The sequence below is a fragment of the Lonchura striata genome, chromosome 20 (genome assembly GCF_050655825.1).
Source record: "Lonchura striata isolate lonStrDom1 chromosome 20, ASM5065582v1, whole genome shotgun sequence".
In the NCBI taxonomy this organism is placed as follows: Eukaryota; Metazoa; Chordata; class Aves; order Passeriformes; family Estrildidae; genus Lonchura; species Lonchura striata.
In genome coordinates this window covers 8489956-8509557 of record NC_140722.1, presented here as the reverse complement: position 1 = coordinate 8509557, position 19602 = coordinate 8489956, and the positions used below count along the sequence as shown (strand labels likewise).

Genomic DNA, 19602 nt, shown 5'->3' with positions numbered 1-19602 from the left:
CACCCTGTCCCGATGGAAAACTAGTCTCTCCAGAGGTGCAAATCCCAAGTTTTGACCTCAGAAATGGGGAGGTGGGTGCTCAGATTATTTTCCATGGCATTGCTGCTGTTCTGCTCCTACTGCCCTGTCCTCAAGCTTCCAGCCCGCCGATTCCTGGTGCTGCTGGAGGTGATGCTGCGGTTCACAGAGCCGAGGTTGGGGGCTGCACCCGAGGGACAGGGGCTCCTTGCTGCTGCCGGTCCCTCCCGCAGCTGCAGCTGGTGTTTCCCTGCGGCCGAGGCGGGGGAGGGGGGCCATGGGATGGAAAGTTGGCAGTCAGCAGAGAGGGGAGTGGAAAGAATGAGCTCAAACCCAGAAAAATGTGGCCGTGCTGGAGGACGGGAGGAGTGGGAGGAGAGGCCAAGGGGGGCCACGGTGAGGCGCTGGGAAACGGAGAGAGGGTGGAGGGAGGGGGAGGGAGGAGGTGCTGGCAGGGGACCAGCGACTGCCTGTGGTCCCCATCTGGGCCCACTCCTGGGGAAGGTGGTGCCAGGTCTGGGTGGTAGCGGCTGCTCCAGCGAGTGCTCTCGGGGCTATCCCAGTGCCGTCAGCCCCTGGGTGGCCACTGGCTCCAGTGCTATCCATCCCTGGGTGGCCAGCAGCCTTAGTACACTTCCCCCTGTCCCACGGGCTCCCGGTGCCCACCACCCTGCTGGCTCCTCGCTGGCATGTGGCCACCCTGGGCCAGCAGCCCCCGGCTCCCCCATCTCGCTCTGCACAGCGATGCTGCCCTTTGTGAGGATTCCCAAGCCAGCCTAGCATTCAGAAGGGGGCAGCGAGAGGCTCGGGAGCTGTGCTGTGCCAGGGTGGGATGCAGGGGGGTGTGTGGGCACACTGCCTTCTGCTGCCCATCCTGCTCCGCTCTGGGAACAGCAGTCGCAGGGAGAGGGCAGCATCCCGGGCAGGAGGCCAACCCCGCAGAGAGGGGCTCCCAGGAGGCCTTCCCATCTGCCCTCCGCCTGAAACACGGAACTATGAATCACCCCGCTCCTGAAATAGATTCCTTTTATTTAAAATATAAAATTTAAAAGACATTTTTTTAAAAAATCAAAGTCTCGTGTTTTAATCCCTGCTGTGCTCCCATCTCCTTGCCCGTGGCTCAGATCTAAACTGGGGGCAGCACCATTTCACTGTGCTCAAATCTTCACCGATTTTTGCTCCTCAGCAGACTTTCAACCTGGTGAGGAGGAGGAGAAGGCTGGGTGGCACAGCCGAGCTGCCAGCGACTTGGGAGTATTTGTGAGGAAAACACACATTTCGGCCAATTTTCCAGCAGAGCCTGGACCCGGTCCAGCGCGTGGGGAGAATCTGCCGCCATTTATAAGGCATTTTACAGAAGCGCTGTTTGCTCAGGGCTGGGCTGGGAGCACTCAGGGGGATTCCCAAGAACAGGGAAACGGTGAAGGGCAGCAAAACCCAGGGCAGCCCAGGAGGCAAACCGCTGGTGGAGCTGGAGCTGCACCTCCCCGCTCGCAGGGGGGCTGCGGGAAGCCGGCAGCGGTGCCCGCGGGGAGCTCCTCGGGAGTTCCCTGCGCCTCCCACAGCGGGCGGCGGGGCCCAGCCCGGAGCGGCGGCGGCGCCGGGCTCTGCCCTTCTCCTGGCACCGCGGCCGCCGGGGCGGGGCCGGCTTCAGCGCCGCTACGCGTGACGCACTTCCGGTCGGTAAGGGGGACGTGTCGGTGCGGACCGCGGTGGGAGCAGCCGCCATGGAGGAGCCCGCGGCGCACAACGGCAGCGCCGCCGGGGCCGCGCCCGGGGCCGCGCCCGGGACCCCCGCCCGCCCGCCCGCCACCCCCGAGGGCATGGCGCTGGCCTACGGCAGCCTCGTCCTCATGGCGCTGCTGCCCATCTTCTTCGGGGCGCTGCGCTCCGTCAGCTGCGCCAAGAGCAAGGTACCCCCGCGGCTCGGGGCAGCCGGGCCTGTAGGCCGAGCCCCCCCTTCCGAGGGTCCCCTCTGGGCGCCCCGTTCCACGGGAGGACCGGCAGCTGCATGGCCCCGGCCCTGGACCCCGGGGCTCCTCCAGCCCCGATAAATTCAAGTGCTGCAAAACACAACCGCCCCTTGTCCCTCCTCAGGAGGAGCTGTGCTGGGGGGATTCGTGTGTGGCCGTACCCCGCGGCACCGGGGCTGCTCCGGGGTGCTCTCCCGCCTGCACTCCCTGTTCTGTCCCGGTATTCTCCCACCGTTCTCTGCGTTTCATAGCAGGGACTCAAATCCCAACAGTTGGGCTGCTGTAGCTCAGGAGGAAGGACTGTTTTACAGTCTGATCCAATACTATTTTTAAAATCTTCTTTTGTGCTGTTAAGCCTCATATCAGGGGCTTCTGGCATCCAGGCAGTGGGGGGCTGTGAGCAAAGCCCAGCAGCAATTCAGGATGGGGGCTCTCATCCCTCACTCTGCAGGGAGCAGCAGGAATTTGGGCACCTCCGGGCTGCCGGGCGCAGCGTGACAACTGCCATGCCCAGGATAAGCTGCACAAGGGCTTTTGAGGTGCCCTCGATCTGTGCTGGCCGCAGGTGTTTGCCTGAGTGAGATTAGATCTCCGAGCAGCGGCCAGCTGGGCCTGGAGCAGGCAGAAAACAGGCAGCCCTCTGCCTCCTCTGAAAGCTGAAGGTCTCCCATGGGAAATGGCTTGAAAGGGGCTGGTTGAGGTGGTGCAAAGATGTCTTGGAAGGGGTTTATAAATCTGGGACTTTTGAGCACGAGAAGTGTCCCAAGAGCAAGGTGAGAGATGAGGAGGTGGCTGGAGAGACGTGTCGTGCACGGGGTGATCACAGATGGTGGCACAGATGGGGCTGGCTGGGCGTGAGCGGTGAGGGAGCCCAGCTCCCCTCTGGGCAGGGGGGAACGGAACAGTGCCAGCACAGGATTTTTTCCTTCTCCAGGAGGAGAAAAGCAATAAATTGTGGCTGCCCTGGAAAGGACAAGTGTTTGTGTTTTCCAGCTCAGGCTCTGCCTCTGACACAGCCTCATCTCTGGATATAGCAGGAGCCAGTGGGTGTTTTGTCCCTCTCAAAATCACTGTGGAGCGTTGTGTGTTGTGTCTGTCCACCCCCTGCTCAGGTGTGAAGGCAGGGCAGGGGCTGGTCCATTCCTTTCTATCCTTCTCTCCCCAGAACTCCTCGGAGATGCCAGAGACGATTACCAGCCGAGACGCTGCTCGCTTTCCCATTGTTGCCAGTTGTACCCTCCTGGGGCTCTACCTCTTCTTTAAAGTAAGTGAGTGGCTCTGGAGCTGGGGCAGGACATTCTCCCACCTGGCAGGAGCTCCCATAATGGAGTGACTCTGTTTTTGGCCCTTAGTATTGGGACAGAAGGTGTGTAAGGCTGCACAGATCGGGCTCTTTCGGTGTCACCGTGCAGGAGGACATCAGTTCTTGCCTGAATTGTCCCAGCTTGAGGGAAATCAGAGCCTGTTTGTGCACAGGTTGTTTCTGGAGAGCTGCCGAGGAGCAAATAGCCCTGAGCTCTTCCTGTCACCATGGGCCGACCTGACAGAGCATAGGCTGGAGCCAGAGGGTGCCAGGGTCTCTGAGGGGCTGCTGGCTCTGTGTTGTGTTCCATTCTGTGCTCCTGGAGCTGTTTTGGCTGCAGGCCTGGGGGAGCCCTGGCGTCATCAGGTGAAGTATTTTAGATGTTCAGAGCCCACAGGCAGAGCCAGATGACCTGAGAAATGGATGGGAACTCTCAGCAGCACGTGGTGGTGGTGTGGAGGTGTCTTGGCATCAAGCTCCTTGGGCTGCCCATGCAGGTCTGGCACATGGCTGAGTCCCCAGAAGGGTCTGGAGAGCTGCAGTACAGAGTGGCCCTGTGGGCATGGCAGCTTCCAGTTGTGCTGTTTAGAGATGCCTGCAAGGTGCCAGGGTGCTCCTGGCTGGCCAGGAGCTGAGGGTTAAGGTGCAGAGTTGGGAATGGTACAGTTCAGTCCCTTCTCTGCCAATGGCTGTGTGCCATGTGCTGCCTATTCCAGCATCCCCCTTCCAGGAGGGCACAGAGGGCCCCAGGATCCTTCCACACTGGTTTGTAGGGGTGTGATTCAGTAGGGGAGTGTGTGACTTGGAGGGCAGGAGTTTTAGTAATGCCCTGTTTAATTAGGGCAGGGGATGCTGCTGCTCCCCTGGGCCTGGGCAGCCCCTGGGAGCAGTGCCTCTCTCCTTGCTCTGCAGGAGAAGCTCTGGCCTCCTTTCTGCAGCACTGGAGTTATTTTTTGACCTGAGCAGCTCACAGATGTGCTACAGCTCATGGGCCCATTGTGCTTGTTCTTTGAGCACATGGCTATTTCCAACATATTCTCCCTCAGCATGCAGGAATTTGGGTTATTCTAGCTATTCTCATCTCCCTGGAGCACTGACACAGCAGCGCTGCCAACAGGAGCATGAGGATGGGGAGGATGCTGTGGTTACTGACCTCTCTGTGGTTTTGTCTTGCAGATATTCTCTCAAGAGTACATCAATCTTCTGCTTTCCATGTATTTCTTTGTGCTGGGGATCCTGGCCCTGTCCCACACTATCAGGTACAGCACAAGGATGGGTGTGATTGGGGTGGGGCTACCTAAAGCTTCAGTTCATTTTATTGAGAAATTTTCAGAACACCACTGCCCTGCAGGAGAGCCAGGTCTTTAGGGTATTTGCCCAACCTATTAGGGTGTTGTCCCTTGGTGGTGGGAACCAAAACCCTGGGGGTCCTGGGAAGCCAGCATCCTGTACACCAGCACTGGGACAAGGCCAGCTCACCCTAAGGAGCTTCTCTGGCTCAGAGTCACAGAATCAGAATATCCTGAGTTGCAAGGCATCTACAAGGATTTAGTCCAGCTTCTTACCCTCCACAGGACAACTTCAAAAATCCCACCGTGTTCCTGAGAGTGTTTTCCAAACAGTTCTTGAAATCTGCCAGGCTTGGGGCCATGACCACTTCTCTGGGGAGTCTGTAACAGTGCCCAGCCACTCTCTGGGTGAAGAGCCTTTTCTTTATATCCAACTTAAACCCCTCTTGGCACAGTCCTTGCTGCCCTGCAGAGGGAAGAGCTCTTCAGCACCCTGACTGGGATGGGTGACACAGGCAGCTGGAGCTCATGGTAATGTCTCTGGCCTCTCGTGGCCATACGTGGCACAAAGTGTTGAAAGCTGAGGCTGTTTCAGTAACTGAAAAAGTTGAACTGATTTCCTGTTTCGTGAGCTCTGCAGCTTTGGGGACCAGATGATTTCCCTAGACTGGTGCTGGGCAAGGGCTTTGCTCTGCTCCTGGCTCTGCAGCAGAGCCAGTCAGTGCTAAGTACCCAGAGGGTTTTTTGGGGCATAGGGCATTTGCTGGGGTCTGGGGTGGGTCCTCCTTTCTTGTGGGCGATGCTCTTGTTTTCTTGCCCTGGAGGATCTGGGGGACTGTCACGTATAGCCAGATCAGATCTCTGTGCAGGATGAGTTGCTGTGGCTCCTGTCCCTGATGTCCAGGCCAGTCCCTGATGGAGCAGATGGTGTTTCCCCTCTAGGGAGGGGGTGTGGGGCCCCCTCAAATGCAGAGGTGCTGGGCAGCACGTCTTGTGAGGTTTCTGTCGAACTGCCCTTCTCTACACCTCTCGTTTCAGCCCCATGATGAACAGATTCTTCCCTGCAAATTTCCCCAACAAACAGTACCAGCTCCTCTTCACCCAGGGCTCCGGGGAGAGCAAGGAGGGTACGTTGGCTTTCCAGTCTTTCAGGGGAGCCTGAATGCTTTCTGCCTTTACTGTTCCTTTTTATTTTTTTCATTTTTTGGTCTTGTTACTCTCAGCCCATTGAAACAACCTTTTCAAAGACTCACCTCTTGCTCCCTGCTGAGCCCCATGTGTCCCTGCAGAGCTGGGCTGGCACGTTGTGCTGTCTCTGGATGGCAGGGAGACCCCAGAAACACTTCCCAGAGTGCTGTGGGGATGGAGCTATGGCTATCATTAAATGCAGAGCCTTTATTTAAGCCCCTTGGAAAGCATAGATCTGACTGATTTGTGCTACCTTATCTGGGCCAGATCTTTGCACTGGCAGAAGATGCATTGATAAGTATCCTCCCCTGTTTTAGGTTTACTGGTAAGGGAGTATTTCTGGTGATACCACCAGGAGTTAACTGGCACAGGAAGAGGGAGAAGATTTGTCTCTCCCTGCCTTAGGCAGTGCCTGAATCCAATTTCCTTATTGACAGCAGGACCGTGGATGCTGTCCATGTGCAGAGTCTGGCTGAAGGAGAAGGTCTGAGCTTCCCAGAGCCCACTGCTTGTTCCCAGGGGTTTGCATGTGTGTACCACGGGTACAGTCCCCTCGTTTGGGACGTGAGCACTGAGCTCTGGGCTCCCCAGCTGTGGAATCACTCATCTCAGCCCTGCTTGGGAAGGGGAGCTGCCCAGCCTGCCCCAAGTCTGACTTCTCCGTTTTCTTGCAGAAATAGTGAATTATGAGTTTGACACCAAGGATCTCGTGTGCCTGGCCTTGAGCAGTGTTGTGGGGGTCTGGTACCTGCTGAGAAAGGTAAGTGAGGCACAGCTGGGGACTGGGCTGGATCAAACACGGACTCATTTCCATGCAAGGTGAGGGTTCCATGTACAGCAGGACCCAGATCTCCTTTTCCTGTCCTCAGCACTGGATTGCCAACAATCTCTTTGGGCTGGCATTCTCCCTCAACGGGGTGGAGCTGCTGCACCTGAACAACGTCAGCACTGGCTGCATCTTGCTTGGGGGCCTCTTCATCTACGATGTGTTCTGGGTAAGCAGGAGCATTCTGCAGGCCACTGGTGGAAGTGTGTGCCTGGCATTCTGCCTTTGTGGGGGCACCACGCTGGCTGGACACACACTTGAAGTCAGAATTTTCGGTTTCTCAGCCCAGAGGGGTGTGGCAGGGTTGATGACAGAATCCACAGTGGCTCATCAAGTGTGTTTTCTTTTATTCTTCACTCAGAGAGCCCAGGGCTGGTAGGGACCTCATCAGAGTTATTGTGGGGTACTCAGTGTTTGTCATATCTGGTCCTATATTCCCCACTATGGTCTTCCCAAGGCCTGACACCTGTTGGGTGGGCTGGAGGCTGCTCTGGGGCACACTGAGCCTGCTTGTATGAGCTGTGCCTTGGCTGTCATCTGCTGGTTTCGTTAGTGTCCTTCTGTCCTCTTGCACAGAGGACCAGACCCTGGAATGCCTCCAGTCCCTTTTCCTCAGCCAGTGCTGCATCCTGACTTCTTCATTTTGAGGTTTTCCTTATTTCTTGCAGGGTATTTGAGCTGCTTTTGTAGAGGAAAGGGCGGCAGGGAAGGCAGGAATGCAGTCGTGTGCTCTGCTCCATGCATGGGAGAATGTTTCTCCTTGTAATGTTCATATTCCTCAGTCCTTCCTGCTGCCTCCACCTTCTGAATCACCATGTTTCCAAATGTCTGAGAGCCTTGTATACATTGAGGTCTGTCCAGCAGCTCTGCAGCTGCCTGTGTAATCCCTCCATATTTGAGCCTGGCCACTGTGAGCTGTTTTGTACTTGGCTGGTGGTGCCCCTGTTTCCCAGGCTCGTTAACAGTCTGGGCTCTGTGGTTTTTAGCCTGTGGGCCACTTCCTCTGCAACTCTCAGCTGGAGGGGACTCAGCCTTCTGCCTTAGCACACCTGGTGCCCCAGGCCCTGCTTAATGTGGGAGTGTCTTCCCAGTGCTTTGGGGACAGTGAGTGCTCTCCACTTGCTGGCTGTCTCTCACCTCAGCTTCCCCATGGATCAGGCTATTGCTGGAGACTTAGGGAGGGGCTGCCTTGAAGTGGAGGCCCTCGTATTGTCCCCTTCTGCAGGAACTGGTCACTTGGGTCTTGGCATGGATTCAGTCACAGTGCATCCTAGGAGGGTTTCAAGGAGGAAGGAGATCTCAATGCTGTTTTGCCCCCACATAGTTTTGGGGAGGCATGTGATGCTTTTCCCTGGTCCCAGTGTCAAGGCTCCAGGGTCTTGCTCACCCAATGCTAACCAGGGCCTGTTTTTTTGCCTGCTGGACTGGAAGCTTAGAGATGGCAAGGTGCAGAGATCAGAGTGGCTGCCCTCAGTGTTTACAGTCCACCCTGCAAATGCTGCCAGTATTTACAGCTGATAGGGCCGTGCAAGTAAACGACCTCAGAGCAAACTGCTGCTGATCTGACACTGGCCTCTGTCCCTGCTGGAAGCTCCCAGGCTGGGACACTCTGCTGGAAACTCCTGCCCTCCAACTGGACTTTACATGGAGCTGACTGATTAAAGCTGAACTGAGGTGCAGGGCTGGGTGGTGGGCAGCAGCTCTGCCATGTGAATGCTGTCCCCATGCTGCTCTGAGAGCAGGACAGCCGTGAAGCAGCCACCTCCCCCAGTGCCACCGTATGCCTTCTCCCCCAGACTGTGGGCTTGCTTGCAGGGCTCCTGTGCCCACATTTTGGCAGGTCATTGGCTATTTTCTGCCACTGAGGCCACTCTGGCTCTGTGGTGAGTCTGTAGCTGAGCCTGTGTGTGTGTTCTGTGCAGCTGTGGTCATCGTGGGCTCCTTCTGTTCCAGGTCTTTGGCACCAACGTGATGGTGACAGTTGCCAAATCGTTTGAGGCCCCAATAAAACGTGAGTAGATCTTCCCTGTGTGCTGGGGTCCTTTTTGCTGCAAGCCCTGCCCCATGCACCCTCCACCTCTGGAGACGGTTCAGGCTGGGATGTGTGCAGGAACATTTCCTGCTAGTGACCCCTCCTCCCTGTCATTGGCCAGCCTCAAGCCAAGGCATATCTCTGGAAAGGGATGGTTTGCAGTGCCCTGGTCTGTCTGGGTCACTCTGCACCTTTGGAGTGTGCAATTTAACCTGCTTGTAAAAACAGTCCATACCAAATAAACGCCACCAAAAAAAAACCCAAACAAAACACCAAAAAAAAAAAAAAAAAAAGACCTACACACAAACCACACCACAGAGCCTCAGAACAGCGGGCAGGGTGAACTGGTGCTGCTGTGGAGCATGCAGTAGTTTGGTCGCTGGTTTCTTGTCCCAGAAAGAACAAGGAAAGCTAAAGGGAAGGAGGGGGGCTGAGGGCAAGGACAGGCCCCTTGCCCTGTTCTAGTCCCTGTTTGCCAGGCCCACTGGGGCTGGGGTCTGCTCAGTGGGGACACTCCCCCTCACTGTGCCTCGCTCTGCTCCTCGCAGTGGTTTTCCCTCAGGACCTGCTGGAGAAGGGGCTGGATGCCGACAACTTCGCCATGCTGGGACTGGGAGACATTGTCATTCCGGGTGAGGACAGAAGAGGGAGGATGGGACTGGGGTCTCCTTGGAGGGGGCTGCGGGGAGCTGAGCAGGTGCCTGGCTCTGCCCTTGGGTCTCCGCAGGTCCGGGCGCTGTCCCGGTGCCGCGTGCCACGAGAGGGCACTGTCACCCCGCTGTCACCCGGCACGGCCCCGGAGCGGCCCCGGAGCGCCGCGGGTCCTGCCCGCCTCCCTCGGCCCCTCGCTGGCCCTCCTCGGCCACCTCCAGCCCCTCACTGTTTCCTTCTCCCTGCAGGGATCTTCATTGCCTTGCTGCTGCGGTTTGATATCAGGTGAGCAGGCGGCAGGGAAGGGTCTCTGGCAGGTTGGATCTTGCAGCATATTTGAGCTGCTTTTGTAGAGGAAAAAAGAGAAGGGGGAGCCGGGAGTGCAGTCCTGTGCTCCCTTCTGGAGCTGGATGTGGAGACACCAGGGGGTGTAAGGAAAAGCTCTTGGAAGAGGGGGCTGGCTCTGTGGGTACATCCTGAGCACTGGGGGCAAGTGGTTCAGTTCAAGCATAGGTAGGGCAGGCAGCAGAGGGATGGGGATCAGGGCAGCAGCACACAGCAGCCCCACAGAGCCTCACCAGCTCCCTGGAGCCAAGGAGTGGAGGGCAGTGAGAGGAAGCAGTGACAGCGTGGGAAAGAGCCAGGGGTGCTGGCACCTGGGAAGTGCTCGCATGGATGCAGATGGGTGCCTGGCAGTGCTGGCTGCCTCCAGGTTGCCACTGATGTTGGAGGAGGAAGCTCCTTCCCACGTAGGGAAGCTGTACCTACAGCTGGGCTGCAGCTCTTGCCCCACACTGAAAGGCTCTGGGGAACAGGGTGCTCTGTGACTGCACTGGTGTGGCCCCACTCCCACTGCTCTTGCACAGACCCTCTGGTCTGTGCCAGCTCTTCCAGGTGTTACCACCCACATCCTGCCTGCACCTGCTGGGAATCCCAGTTCCTGCAGCCTGCCCTGTGATAAAATAGCAACTGCTGAGAGCCAGGGACAGGTTCCACCAAGATAATGGACCTTCTCCCTGGGTCCTAGCCCTAATTCCTCCCTTCCCAGTTGCCATCCAGCAGCAGTATCTCTTGCCTTCTTCCCTTCTCCAGCCCCTCACCTGGCTATTACTGCCTTCAGTCCCACACTGCTCCCACAGCATCGGGCTACACAGGCAGAGCATCACTCCACACACTCCACTGTGGTGGGAGATGCCCAAGAGTACCAGGCCAATTCCATTTTGGCCACTGGCATTCCAAACCGGAGGTCATTGAGCTCTTCCCTTTCCCTACAGCCTGAAGAAGAACACGCACACGTATTTCTACACCAGCTTTGTGGCCTACATCTTTGGGCTGGGCCTCACCATATTCATCATGCACATCTTCAAGCATGCCCAGGTGAGCTCCACCCTGCTGCCTCCTGTGGATGCACATCCAAGTGGGTCAGGCCAGCTTGGCCACGAAGTTCCTGCATCCTGCCAGGAAAAAGGAGATTTATTTCTTCTCTTGGCTTTGATTTTCCAGTGCTTGCCTGTACCTTTCCCTTCCCAAAGCTCCTGTGCCCAGCTGGAGCAGAGGCCTGTTTGGGGCAAGGCTCCTTGTTTCCAAGAACAGCCCCTCAGCCAAGGGCCCTGTGTTTTTTGGCTCTTTGCAACCAAGCTCCCCTGAGCACCCACTGGCTCTGCTGCAGGGGGCTCTGGGAGCCCATACACTGTGGTCTGCACAGGGGCTCTCAGTGTGTTCATGGCCCACTGGGCCCTTCCAGTGAGCATTTTCACTGAATCCTAGAATGATCTGGGAAGGGACCTCGGAGACCATCTTGTTTCAACTCCCCTGCCATGGGCAGAGATACCAACCAATAGACCAGTCTGCTCCATGCCCTGTTCCAGCCTGGCCTTGAGCACTTCCAGGGACTGAACATTCACAGCTTCTCTGGCAGCTTGTGCCAGGATCTCGCCACCCTCACAGGAAAGAATTTCCTCCTAATACCCAATCTAGCTTCATGCTGCTGGAGCTCGAACTTAGCTCTTGAAGCTGCTTTTAGGGGTGTTTACTCCTGTGTAGCCGTGTGGCAGATACCATGGGTGCAGAGGGGGCAAGGCCACGAGCTCACCTTGCACTCTTCCCTCAGGCTGATTTGTGGTTTGCTTTAACAGTTGTTTTTCTTCCCCGCAGCCTGCGCTGCTGTACCTGGTCCCTGCCTGCATTGGATTCCCACTTCTGGTGGCCTTGGCAAAGGGAGAAGTAACCGAAATGTTCAGGTGAGCCTCAGCTGGCGATGGAGCTGTTTTGCCGTCGGCGCTGGAGCGCATGAAGCGTGCAGATGTTCCCACGCCCGGGCACAGCTGGAGGGACGGGTTCATCTGGGCACGCTCGGGGTGTGCGCCGGCACGTGCGTGGGTGGAGGGAGCGGGTCTGCGTTCCAACATGCCGGGCCTGGCTCCAGCCGCCTCCCGGGCGCTGGGTGGGAGCTGTGGTGTGGTACCGGCAGGCAGCACCTGGTATTGCTTTACGCCCCAGTGACAGACTCTTCCCATGCGCTGGCAGGCAGGGGAGGGTGGGACTGCACACCTGGTGTGGAGATACTTGGTCATTGTGTCCCAGGGCCTGTGGGTGGGGAAAAATGGAGCCAGAGCTGGCTGTGAGAGCAGCCAAGGCTGGTTTGAGCACATCCCAGCCTCCCCACTTGGGCAAAGTCTTGTGGTTTGTAGTAGTCCCCCTGCCCCAGAGGCTGTGGGCACAGAGGAAGGGGGACTGGGCTGTTGTGCTCAGCTGTTCTTGGAGCCTGTCCAGGCTGTCAGTGGGCAGCTCTGGCCTTCTGCCTGAGAGCTGTTTCTCTGCCATGCTTGAGACTTGGTGGTGGCTCAGCACAGTAATGATGGTTGATGCAGAGGAGGGAAGGGAGCATTCTAAAGCAGGGCAGTTTACCCTCCAGCCTCCCCAGTGCCTCAGCCTGGGGAGCGTTCCTGAGCTCCCAGCCTCCTCAGAGGGAAACTGGGTGCAACGGGAAGCCAGCTGTCCTCCCTCCCCTCCCCTCCCCTCCCCTGGGAGATGCAGGTATGCATGTTCCCAGCGGCTCTCAGCTGGGCCGTCCCCAGCCCTGCCGCACCTGCCCCTCCTTTGATGTTTGCTTCTGACAATCGCTGCTGCAGGCACTGAGTGTCCTGGGATCGTCCTTCCTGTGCACCTGGGATCCTGCAGCCGCTTTCCCCAGTGCCGTGACTCACCAGCTGACAGCAGCAGCAGCTCCTGCCAGGAAACTGGGGAGAGATGAGCTGTGAGGCCGGGCCCACTGGGCAGCAAGGACCGCAGGGAGCTTGGCAGCCAGGGCCTAGTGCCCTCCCAGAGCAATAGCACAAGCTGCTCCAGCAGCAAAGTGTTGCCAGGGCAAGGGCAGGATGCTGGAGGGTTACAGACTTGATGGCCCCTGGGGGCCAGACCTCCTTTGAAGCGGCTCCAGTTGCAGGCAGAGGAAGTGGGATTCAGAGGGACCAATGCCTGGAGGGCAGTGGCTCCCACCGAAGGAATCCCACCAGGTGTAGGTAGCTCTGCTGTGCTGCTTTGGTGTGCCCAGATCCTCCCTGGCGCTGGCAGTTCTTGTGGTCTCTGCCTGCACATGGTATCTCACAGCAGTGAGGATCTGCAGGCAGGGTGGGAGTGAGCAGATCTGTGCTGCAGGCCCAGGGAAGGGTGCTGGGGGAGCAGAGGTCGGTGACATTGGGATCAGCTCCCTGGCTCCCAGCCATGCCAAACCTCCCTAGGCTAGGCAGGAAGCTCCCTTAGCAGTGGGAACTCATCCTGCCTCCCACATCTGCTCTGGGCACACTGTCCTTGAGTGGCAGGACAGGGTCTGCTGCATCTCTCTGTCACCTGCCCAGTCCCTGGGCTGCTCCACTACCACCTTCCCACTGCCCAGGCTTGCTCTCCCTAGGTTCTGGCTGCCTGGCTCTGCTCATGCCAGTGGGAGCTGCCTCATCCCCAAGTTTCAGTGCTCACTTTTGCATTCTGCAGCCCTGTCCTGGAGACTGCAGGCAAGGAGAGGCCAGGAGGTGTAAGCAGGTGAAGGGGGATGCCAGGCTTCCTGCACAGGGTGGCGCGTTCTCGGTGCTCTCACTCCAAAACTCTTGCTTTTTCTTCTCTCCCCCCCTCTTCTTTCTGTCCTTGTCTTTCCCTTCCTGCTTCCTCTCTCTCCTGCAGCTATGAATCCTCTGCTGAAATCTTGCCTCACACACCAAGACTTACCCACTTCCCCACGGTGTCTGGCTCGCCGGCCAGCCTGGCTGATTCCATGCAGCAGAAACTGTCCTGTCCCCGCCGACGCCGGCAGCAGAGCCCTAGTGCCATGTAGCCACTGCCACCGGGGCCCCTTGTCTGTCGCTCTGGCCAGGTAGGGGCAGGTCCTTGCTCTCCCTGGCCCAAGCTCTCCCTATTCACAGCTCTCCTCACTCTGTGGGCAGAGGCTGGAGCTATTTCTGTGCTGCTGTGAGCCGGCTTCTCGTCCATTCTGAGAGAGGAGACTGGGAAGGGCAAGAAGATTTGACATCCCAGACCTTGTTTTTTCTGCTTGGAGCAGCATTCCCATTTCTTTAGCCAGAGCCCTGGGGCCACTGCTGGAGGGGGTTTGCAGCCAGAAGAGTGAGACCCTGGGAGGGAACACTGCTGTTGGTGTTGCTGCAGTTCCCCTGTTTACTGGCCCTGCTGGCATCCGTGCTCAGCCAGCATACCCAATAGTGCTCTTGGGAACAAGGACAGATGCCCAGGCACAGAGCTGGCCCCTGGCTGGGTCCACCCTACCCTTGGAGATGTCTAGGGGGATGCATCCCTCGTCTCCCCTATAGGGCTTCCTGTGCTGGGTGCTGTTGGCTGGAGCCCACCTTGTCCTCAACAGCAGCAAGGCAGAAGCCAAGGCCACAGGCTGGGCTGTCCACACATGGCATGGGGTTCTGTCCCCAGGGAGGAGCTGGCTCCACTCATATCCCTCTTGTCCCCAGCTACGAGGAGAGCTCAACCCCTAAGGAGGCAGCAGGGGCTTCCAAAGAAGAGCCAACAGAAGCCTCCAAGAAGGAGAAGTGACCTTGCCCGTGGGCCGTGCCCAGCACTGCTGGGCTGGGGCCCTTCAAGACCCTTTGCAAGTGACAGACGACGAAACAATTGTGCAAGAGCATCGTGTTGTGTGTGTCGGAGCAGCCACCCAGGTGGGGTATCGATGTATGCCGGTTTTTAAATTTTGTATTGTGCATTTGCTTTCTCTCATATTAAACCATATTGAAGGAAGGAGTGCTGGTGTGGCCATGCCCCTGCTCAGCCGGCACTGGAATTGGCATCCAGCTCCCCCGCCTTCTCCCACTGGAGCCCGTGGCTATTGTCTGGCTGTTTCCAAGTGACCAAGTGACCATCCCCTTCCCCCTCCCACTTCTCTGGCACTGGGCCTTCCCCCAGTCTGGCCCCTGCTCTGTGATACCCAGATTTAGGGCCAGAGTCACTGAGCCCTGTGTGGGTTTGAGGCAGCATCTGGTCCCAGAGAAGGGTGGCTGATCAGGGATTGGGATGCAGGAACCTCACAGGATGGGAACGTGCTCTGCCTCAGCTGCTGGGGTGCTCATCGAGCTGAGGCTAACGCCCCATGGCCTGGGGGAGCAGGAATGGGAGGGGTAGGAGTGGGTAACCTCAAACCCAGCCCTGCGGCAGGGTAAGGATAGTATGGATTATCCCCCTTCCTTGCAGGGAGCCAGGCACCATCCTGCACCCTTTAGGGCTGGGATGGGCAGAAAATGCTGGTGCAGGCATTTTCTGCAGGGGGCTGGAGGGGCTGCAGGCATGGGCAGCTCCAGCATCCACCGCGGCTTCCACTGGGACCAGCTGCCCTGTGTCCTGCAGCACTGGCAGTGTCCTCCCTACCCCTCCTGGAGGCCCACATGTGGAGGATCCTGCATCCCTTTGGCCATGCCCACTGCCAGAATAAATAGAAAGTGTTTGCTGGCTTGGCAGCTCCTCCACAAAAGCCGTATTGAACCATTATTCCCTGTGCCGGCTGCGAGCACTAAAAGTGGCGCCTCGCGTTCTGCCATCTAATGACCCTTCGCAGGCTCCTACAGATGTTTTCTATGACTTACAGCTCCTTTTCCAACAGCCCTGTCCGCAAAAACAAGAGGGGCCACTTTAATTCCAATTAAATACCTCCAGCTAAGCAAACAGTGTGCAGCAGGGTCTGGGTACAGCACGGCCGCCAGGCCCAGCCCACCGAGTCACTGAGTCTAGACTCCAGATGTGATTTCACCAGCCTCCACTGTTCCGTGGAAAAGGACTTCAGCTCTGCCGTGGGGTGCAGGACCCTACCTTGAGTCAGGACCCCACTCCCCGGAATGGTGTGTCCCTTGGTGCGGGGCTGACACTACATCCTGGGAACCTCTGACTCCTTCCTGGCTTCTGGTGGTAGGAACTGCATCCCCATGCAGCCTCCAGAGGCCCCAGGAGTGCAGGAGCAGGCTAAGGGGTGCACAGGGTACCCCCCGTGCCAGCATCACCCAGCAGCCTCCCTGCTGCCCTGCAGAGCTCCGAGCAGCTCCTGCTTGCTGTCGGTGTGGTGGAAGCGTGGCCAGGAGCCTTCCCAGGGCTGCAGGGAGCGGAAGGTCTGGGAAGGGGAGAGCGGGGTCACCCCTCACCCTGCCTGACCGATAAGCCAGGGCTGGCCAGGAGGAAGGAAGTGTGCTGGGCCCTGCAAGGAGCCGCCAGAGGAGCCGGCGCTTCAGCACTCCTCGGTTCTCTCGCCTGCTGCACCTGGGCCTGTGGCACCTCCGGTCCCGGCAGGGCTGAGGCCACACGGCTCCAGTGTGTCTGGGCCGCTGCTGGGCCACTTTCCCCTCTCCGCAGGGTCCCTCCGGCTCGGTGGGGGCTGCGGAAACATGGATGTGCCGAGTCCGGCAGGAAACCTCCGTCCACTTAACTGCGCCCAGCTAGGGCAGGGGCCAGAGCTGCCTGTTCTGCTGCCAGCAGATGCGGGATTTGGGATGATCCTCACCCACCCACTCACCCATGGCACCTCTGGCAGTGGTGTAGATGCCTGTTGGCCAGGGGAGCTCATGGGCACATGTCCCTTGTGCCAAGCTCCCACCAGGAATTGCAGTGGGGTGGGATGGGCTGAGCTGGCAGTGCACAGGGTGCAAACGTCAGGCAAGGGGGAAGGTGGTTTCATTATTTTGGGAGCGCTGGTGCCTGGTGTGAGTGGGATATACCAGGGCTGCTTGGCTTTAGAGCCCCGTGGAGCCTCCCCACCTCAGCAGAGTTGCAGCTGGGTGATGATGGGTGATGGGTGCTGTGGTTGTACCTCATGCTCTGCCATACAGGGTGAGGGGTGCCTTGCTGGGATGGTGAGTACTGGTGATGAGCACTGGGGTCCCGTGGAGTGATGGGTGCTGGTGGTGAGAGCTGGGGTCCCGTGTGATGATGGGTACTGACAGTGGCGCCCGGCCGGCGGCTGCGAGCAGGGAAAGGAAGCAGCCCAAGGCAGCCCCAGCCCCGGTCGGCCGGCGAGGAGGGGCAGGAAGCTGGAATAAATCCCAGGAAGGGCTGCCTGGCTCCAGCTGGTCTGGGCTGCAGCGGATGGAAGCTGGGAACGGGAAGGGAGAAGGCGGGAGGGGAATGCGCAGGGGCTTTCTCAGGCCTCGGCCCCGCTCCAGCTGTGCCGGCGGCCCGGCACATCTGCAACCCTGGCTCAGCAGTGTCGTGCGGACATGGGGGGGTGGAGGCTCTGTGTAGCCTCAGGGGTGACCTGCGGATGGCACCGGGAGAGGGGATCTGGACAGAGCCCAACCCCAGCCGTGACAGGAGCAGCCCAAGTCTGGGGGTCCTGGTCACTGGTGGGGGCCCAGCCTGACCTGCGGTGTCTGTGCTGCCTTCCAGCCCTGCATGCCCGAGTGCGGGGCTGGGTGCTGCCGCTTCTGGGGTGCCGGCTGTACCCCGTGCCCGCCATCGCAGCGGCACAGGCAGCCTCGGCCCCTCGGCGGCCTGGCGCGGCCGTGCCCTGTGTGGTCCCGGCGGGGCGGGGGCGGCCGGGGGCTTTGATGTGCTCGGCTGCCGGGCAACCCCTGCTCAGCGCAAAGCAGCCGCCCCCCGGCTGCCCCCCCGGCCCGGCTGAGCCCCGCCAGCACCATATGGCCGAGGCTGCTGTTACCGCGCCGAGCGCCCCGTTCCCAGAATTGAGATGGAAATGAAGCTCTGTGTTCTGCCGGACAACACCGCTGCGCCGGCCGGCTCGCCGTGCCAGGCCAGGACCCCGCGGCCAGCTGTGGCCGAGGCGGTGTCCCGGTGCCACACTGGCAGCCCTGACCCGGCACCCCATCCCCAGCACCCAAACGCGCAGAGGGATGGGGTGAGGCTGTCCTGCTCTCGGGGGCATCCAGTGGGTTGGGGCAGCTGGAGTGGCTGTGCCAGGGCGGCCGTGCCATGTGTGCCACGACACCCACCACGGCCACGAAACCCGTCCACGTCCCCACGCCGCTCGGGGTGGCCGGTGGCAGGGCCGCGGGGCCGGCTCGCCCTGGCATTGTTGGCGGCGCAGCTGGCGGTGGCGGCGGCCGGCCGGCGGCCCTGAAAGACATTCCTGTGCACAATGTCCCCGGCCTCCCGCCGCGGCCCGGCCACTGCCGCCAGATGGGGGCTAATTAGCAGCTTTGAGAGCCGCGGTGGGAACCGGGCAGCACCGGGCCCTCCGCCGAGCCCTGAATGGAGGGGGCGACCCCAGCGCCGTGCCCACCCTGGGAACCGCCACCGCACCAGGCTGGGGGACACAGGGAGGAGGGACAGAGGGAGGGACAGGGGGATCCGGCTCCCCCCAGCCAGGCTGGCAGGGTTGGAGTTCATGCGTGCTCTCCAGGATTGCTGCCCTCCCCAGAAGAGGAAGAAGAGGGGAGGCCTTCTGCTCCCTGAATGCCTGGGGATGTGCGGCAGGGTCTGCCACCCCCAGCCCAACCCCATAAAGGGCTGGGAGAGCTGTGCTGGCACTTGGGCACACGTGTTGGTGTGCAAGGCAGGGTGTATGTGTGTATGAGCACGCATGTGTGTACACGTGTGTGTGTGTATCTGTGTTTGTGTCCATCCGTGTGGTTGTACTTGTGGCTGTGTTTGGTCTCCACAGGTTTGTCTATGTGTGTGAATGCTCCTGTGCACATATTTGGGTATGTCCCACACACATCAGTGTGTGCAAGCACGTGTGTGTCCATACCTTTGTGTGTGCACACGCACACCCACCCTGCGTGTCTGTGTCTGTACACACACCCGGGAGTGTCTGAGGCTGCAGCTTTGCCTGCCTCCCTCCCTTCCCACACCATTTCACGCTGCTCGGGGTGTGCCGGGGTCTCGCTCGGGGCCCTCCCTGGGCGCTGCCTGCCCTCCCCGCAGGTGCGGGGTAATTAGCAGTAACGCTAATTACAGCCCAGACCAGAAACCCTTCGGGGCAAGGACTGGCTGCCTCGCACATGGATGGGACCTCCACCGCTTTTGCCCGCGGCAGGACCGTGCTCGCAGCCCATTCCCCGTGCCGCCCCACACACTCAGGGCTCGACCCCTCTGCCCGTCCCTCGGGTGGACCCGAACCTGGCGCCCGCCGCCCCGGCAGCCGCCACCGAGCAGCTCTGCGGAGGTTTGAGCCCCGGGAGGGAAAGGGGGGAACGGAGAACTCCAAACTCGGGGCAGGGGGCGCGGAGCTGTCCCCTGTGGTGATGCCCGTGTTCCTGTGCCACCGTGGGGCCCCGATGCCCCCGTGTCTCCGTCAGGGTGCAGATATCCCCCGGGGGTCCCGGTGCCCCCGTATCCAGGAGAGGACGCCAGTGTCTCCGTAGGCGTGCCGGTGTCCCTGTGGGGGTCGCGATGTCTCCGTGGGGGTCCCGGTGCCCCCCGTAGGGGCTGCAGGTGTGTGTCCCCGCCCCGCCCCCGTCGCCATGGGCACCGCCCGCCCGGCGCCGCGCTGACAGCGCGCCGGGTTTTATGAATGGGTGACGTCACGACCCTGGCGTCTCACGGTCTGAGCCGCCGCGGAGAAGGGAGGGGCGCGGGGAGTGCGGGGGGGCCGAGCGCCCGGAGGGGCACCGGGGCCTGGAGGGGGCAAGCAGCGAGCGGGGCTGCGGGGAGCCCGACACCGGGAGTCCCCGGGCATGCACCCACGTTAATTGCGGGGCAGGGTGGGCGCTCCGCACCCTTGTAGCACCCGCCCGTCACGGAGCTCTCTCCGCCATTGCCCCTTTAAGACGCTCCCTTAGGGGCGCATGAATGGAGTAGGCGGGGCCGCGCCCGCTTTCTCTGCGCTGCCATTGGTCGAGCGTTCCCCGCGGCCCCGCCCACCATCGGCG

At 59.8% G+C, this 19602-nt stretch overlaps 1 protein-coding gene across 2 annotated transcripts; it reads left to right on the top strand.

Annotated features, from left to right (window-relative positions):
• The first annotated feature begins 1690 nt into the window (after window positions 1–1690).
• HM13 (histocompatibility minor 13) lies at window positions 1691–14533 on the top strand. Of its 2 annotated transcripts, XM_021527371.4 has the most exons (13): window positions 1724–1931; window positions 3157–3255; window positions 4471–4553; window positions 5622–5710; window positions 6446–6531; window positions 6641–6766; window positions 8551–8608; window positions 9178–9261; window positions 9529–9565; window positions 10555–10657; window positions 11435–11520; window positions 13457–13646; window positions 14251–14533. In XM_021527371.4, exons 1-12 carry the CDS (start codon window positions 1746–1748, stop codon window positions 13605–13607), a joined length of 1188 nt encoding a protein of 395 aa, XP_021383046.1. In that variant the 5' UTR covers window positions 1724–1745; the 3' UTR covers window positions 13608–13646; window positions 14251–14533. The 2 variants fall into 2 exon arrangements, with proteins under 2 accessions (XP_021383047.1, XP_021383046.1); XM_021527372.4 differs by lacking the exon at window positions 13457–13646 and having other exon boundaries at window positions 1691–1931.
• The last annotated feature ends 5069 nt before the right edge of the window (window positions 14534–19602 follow it).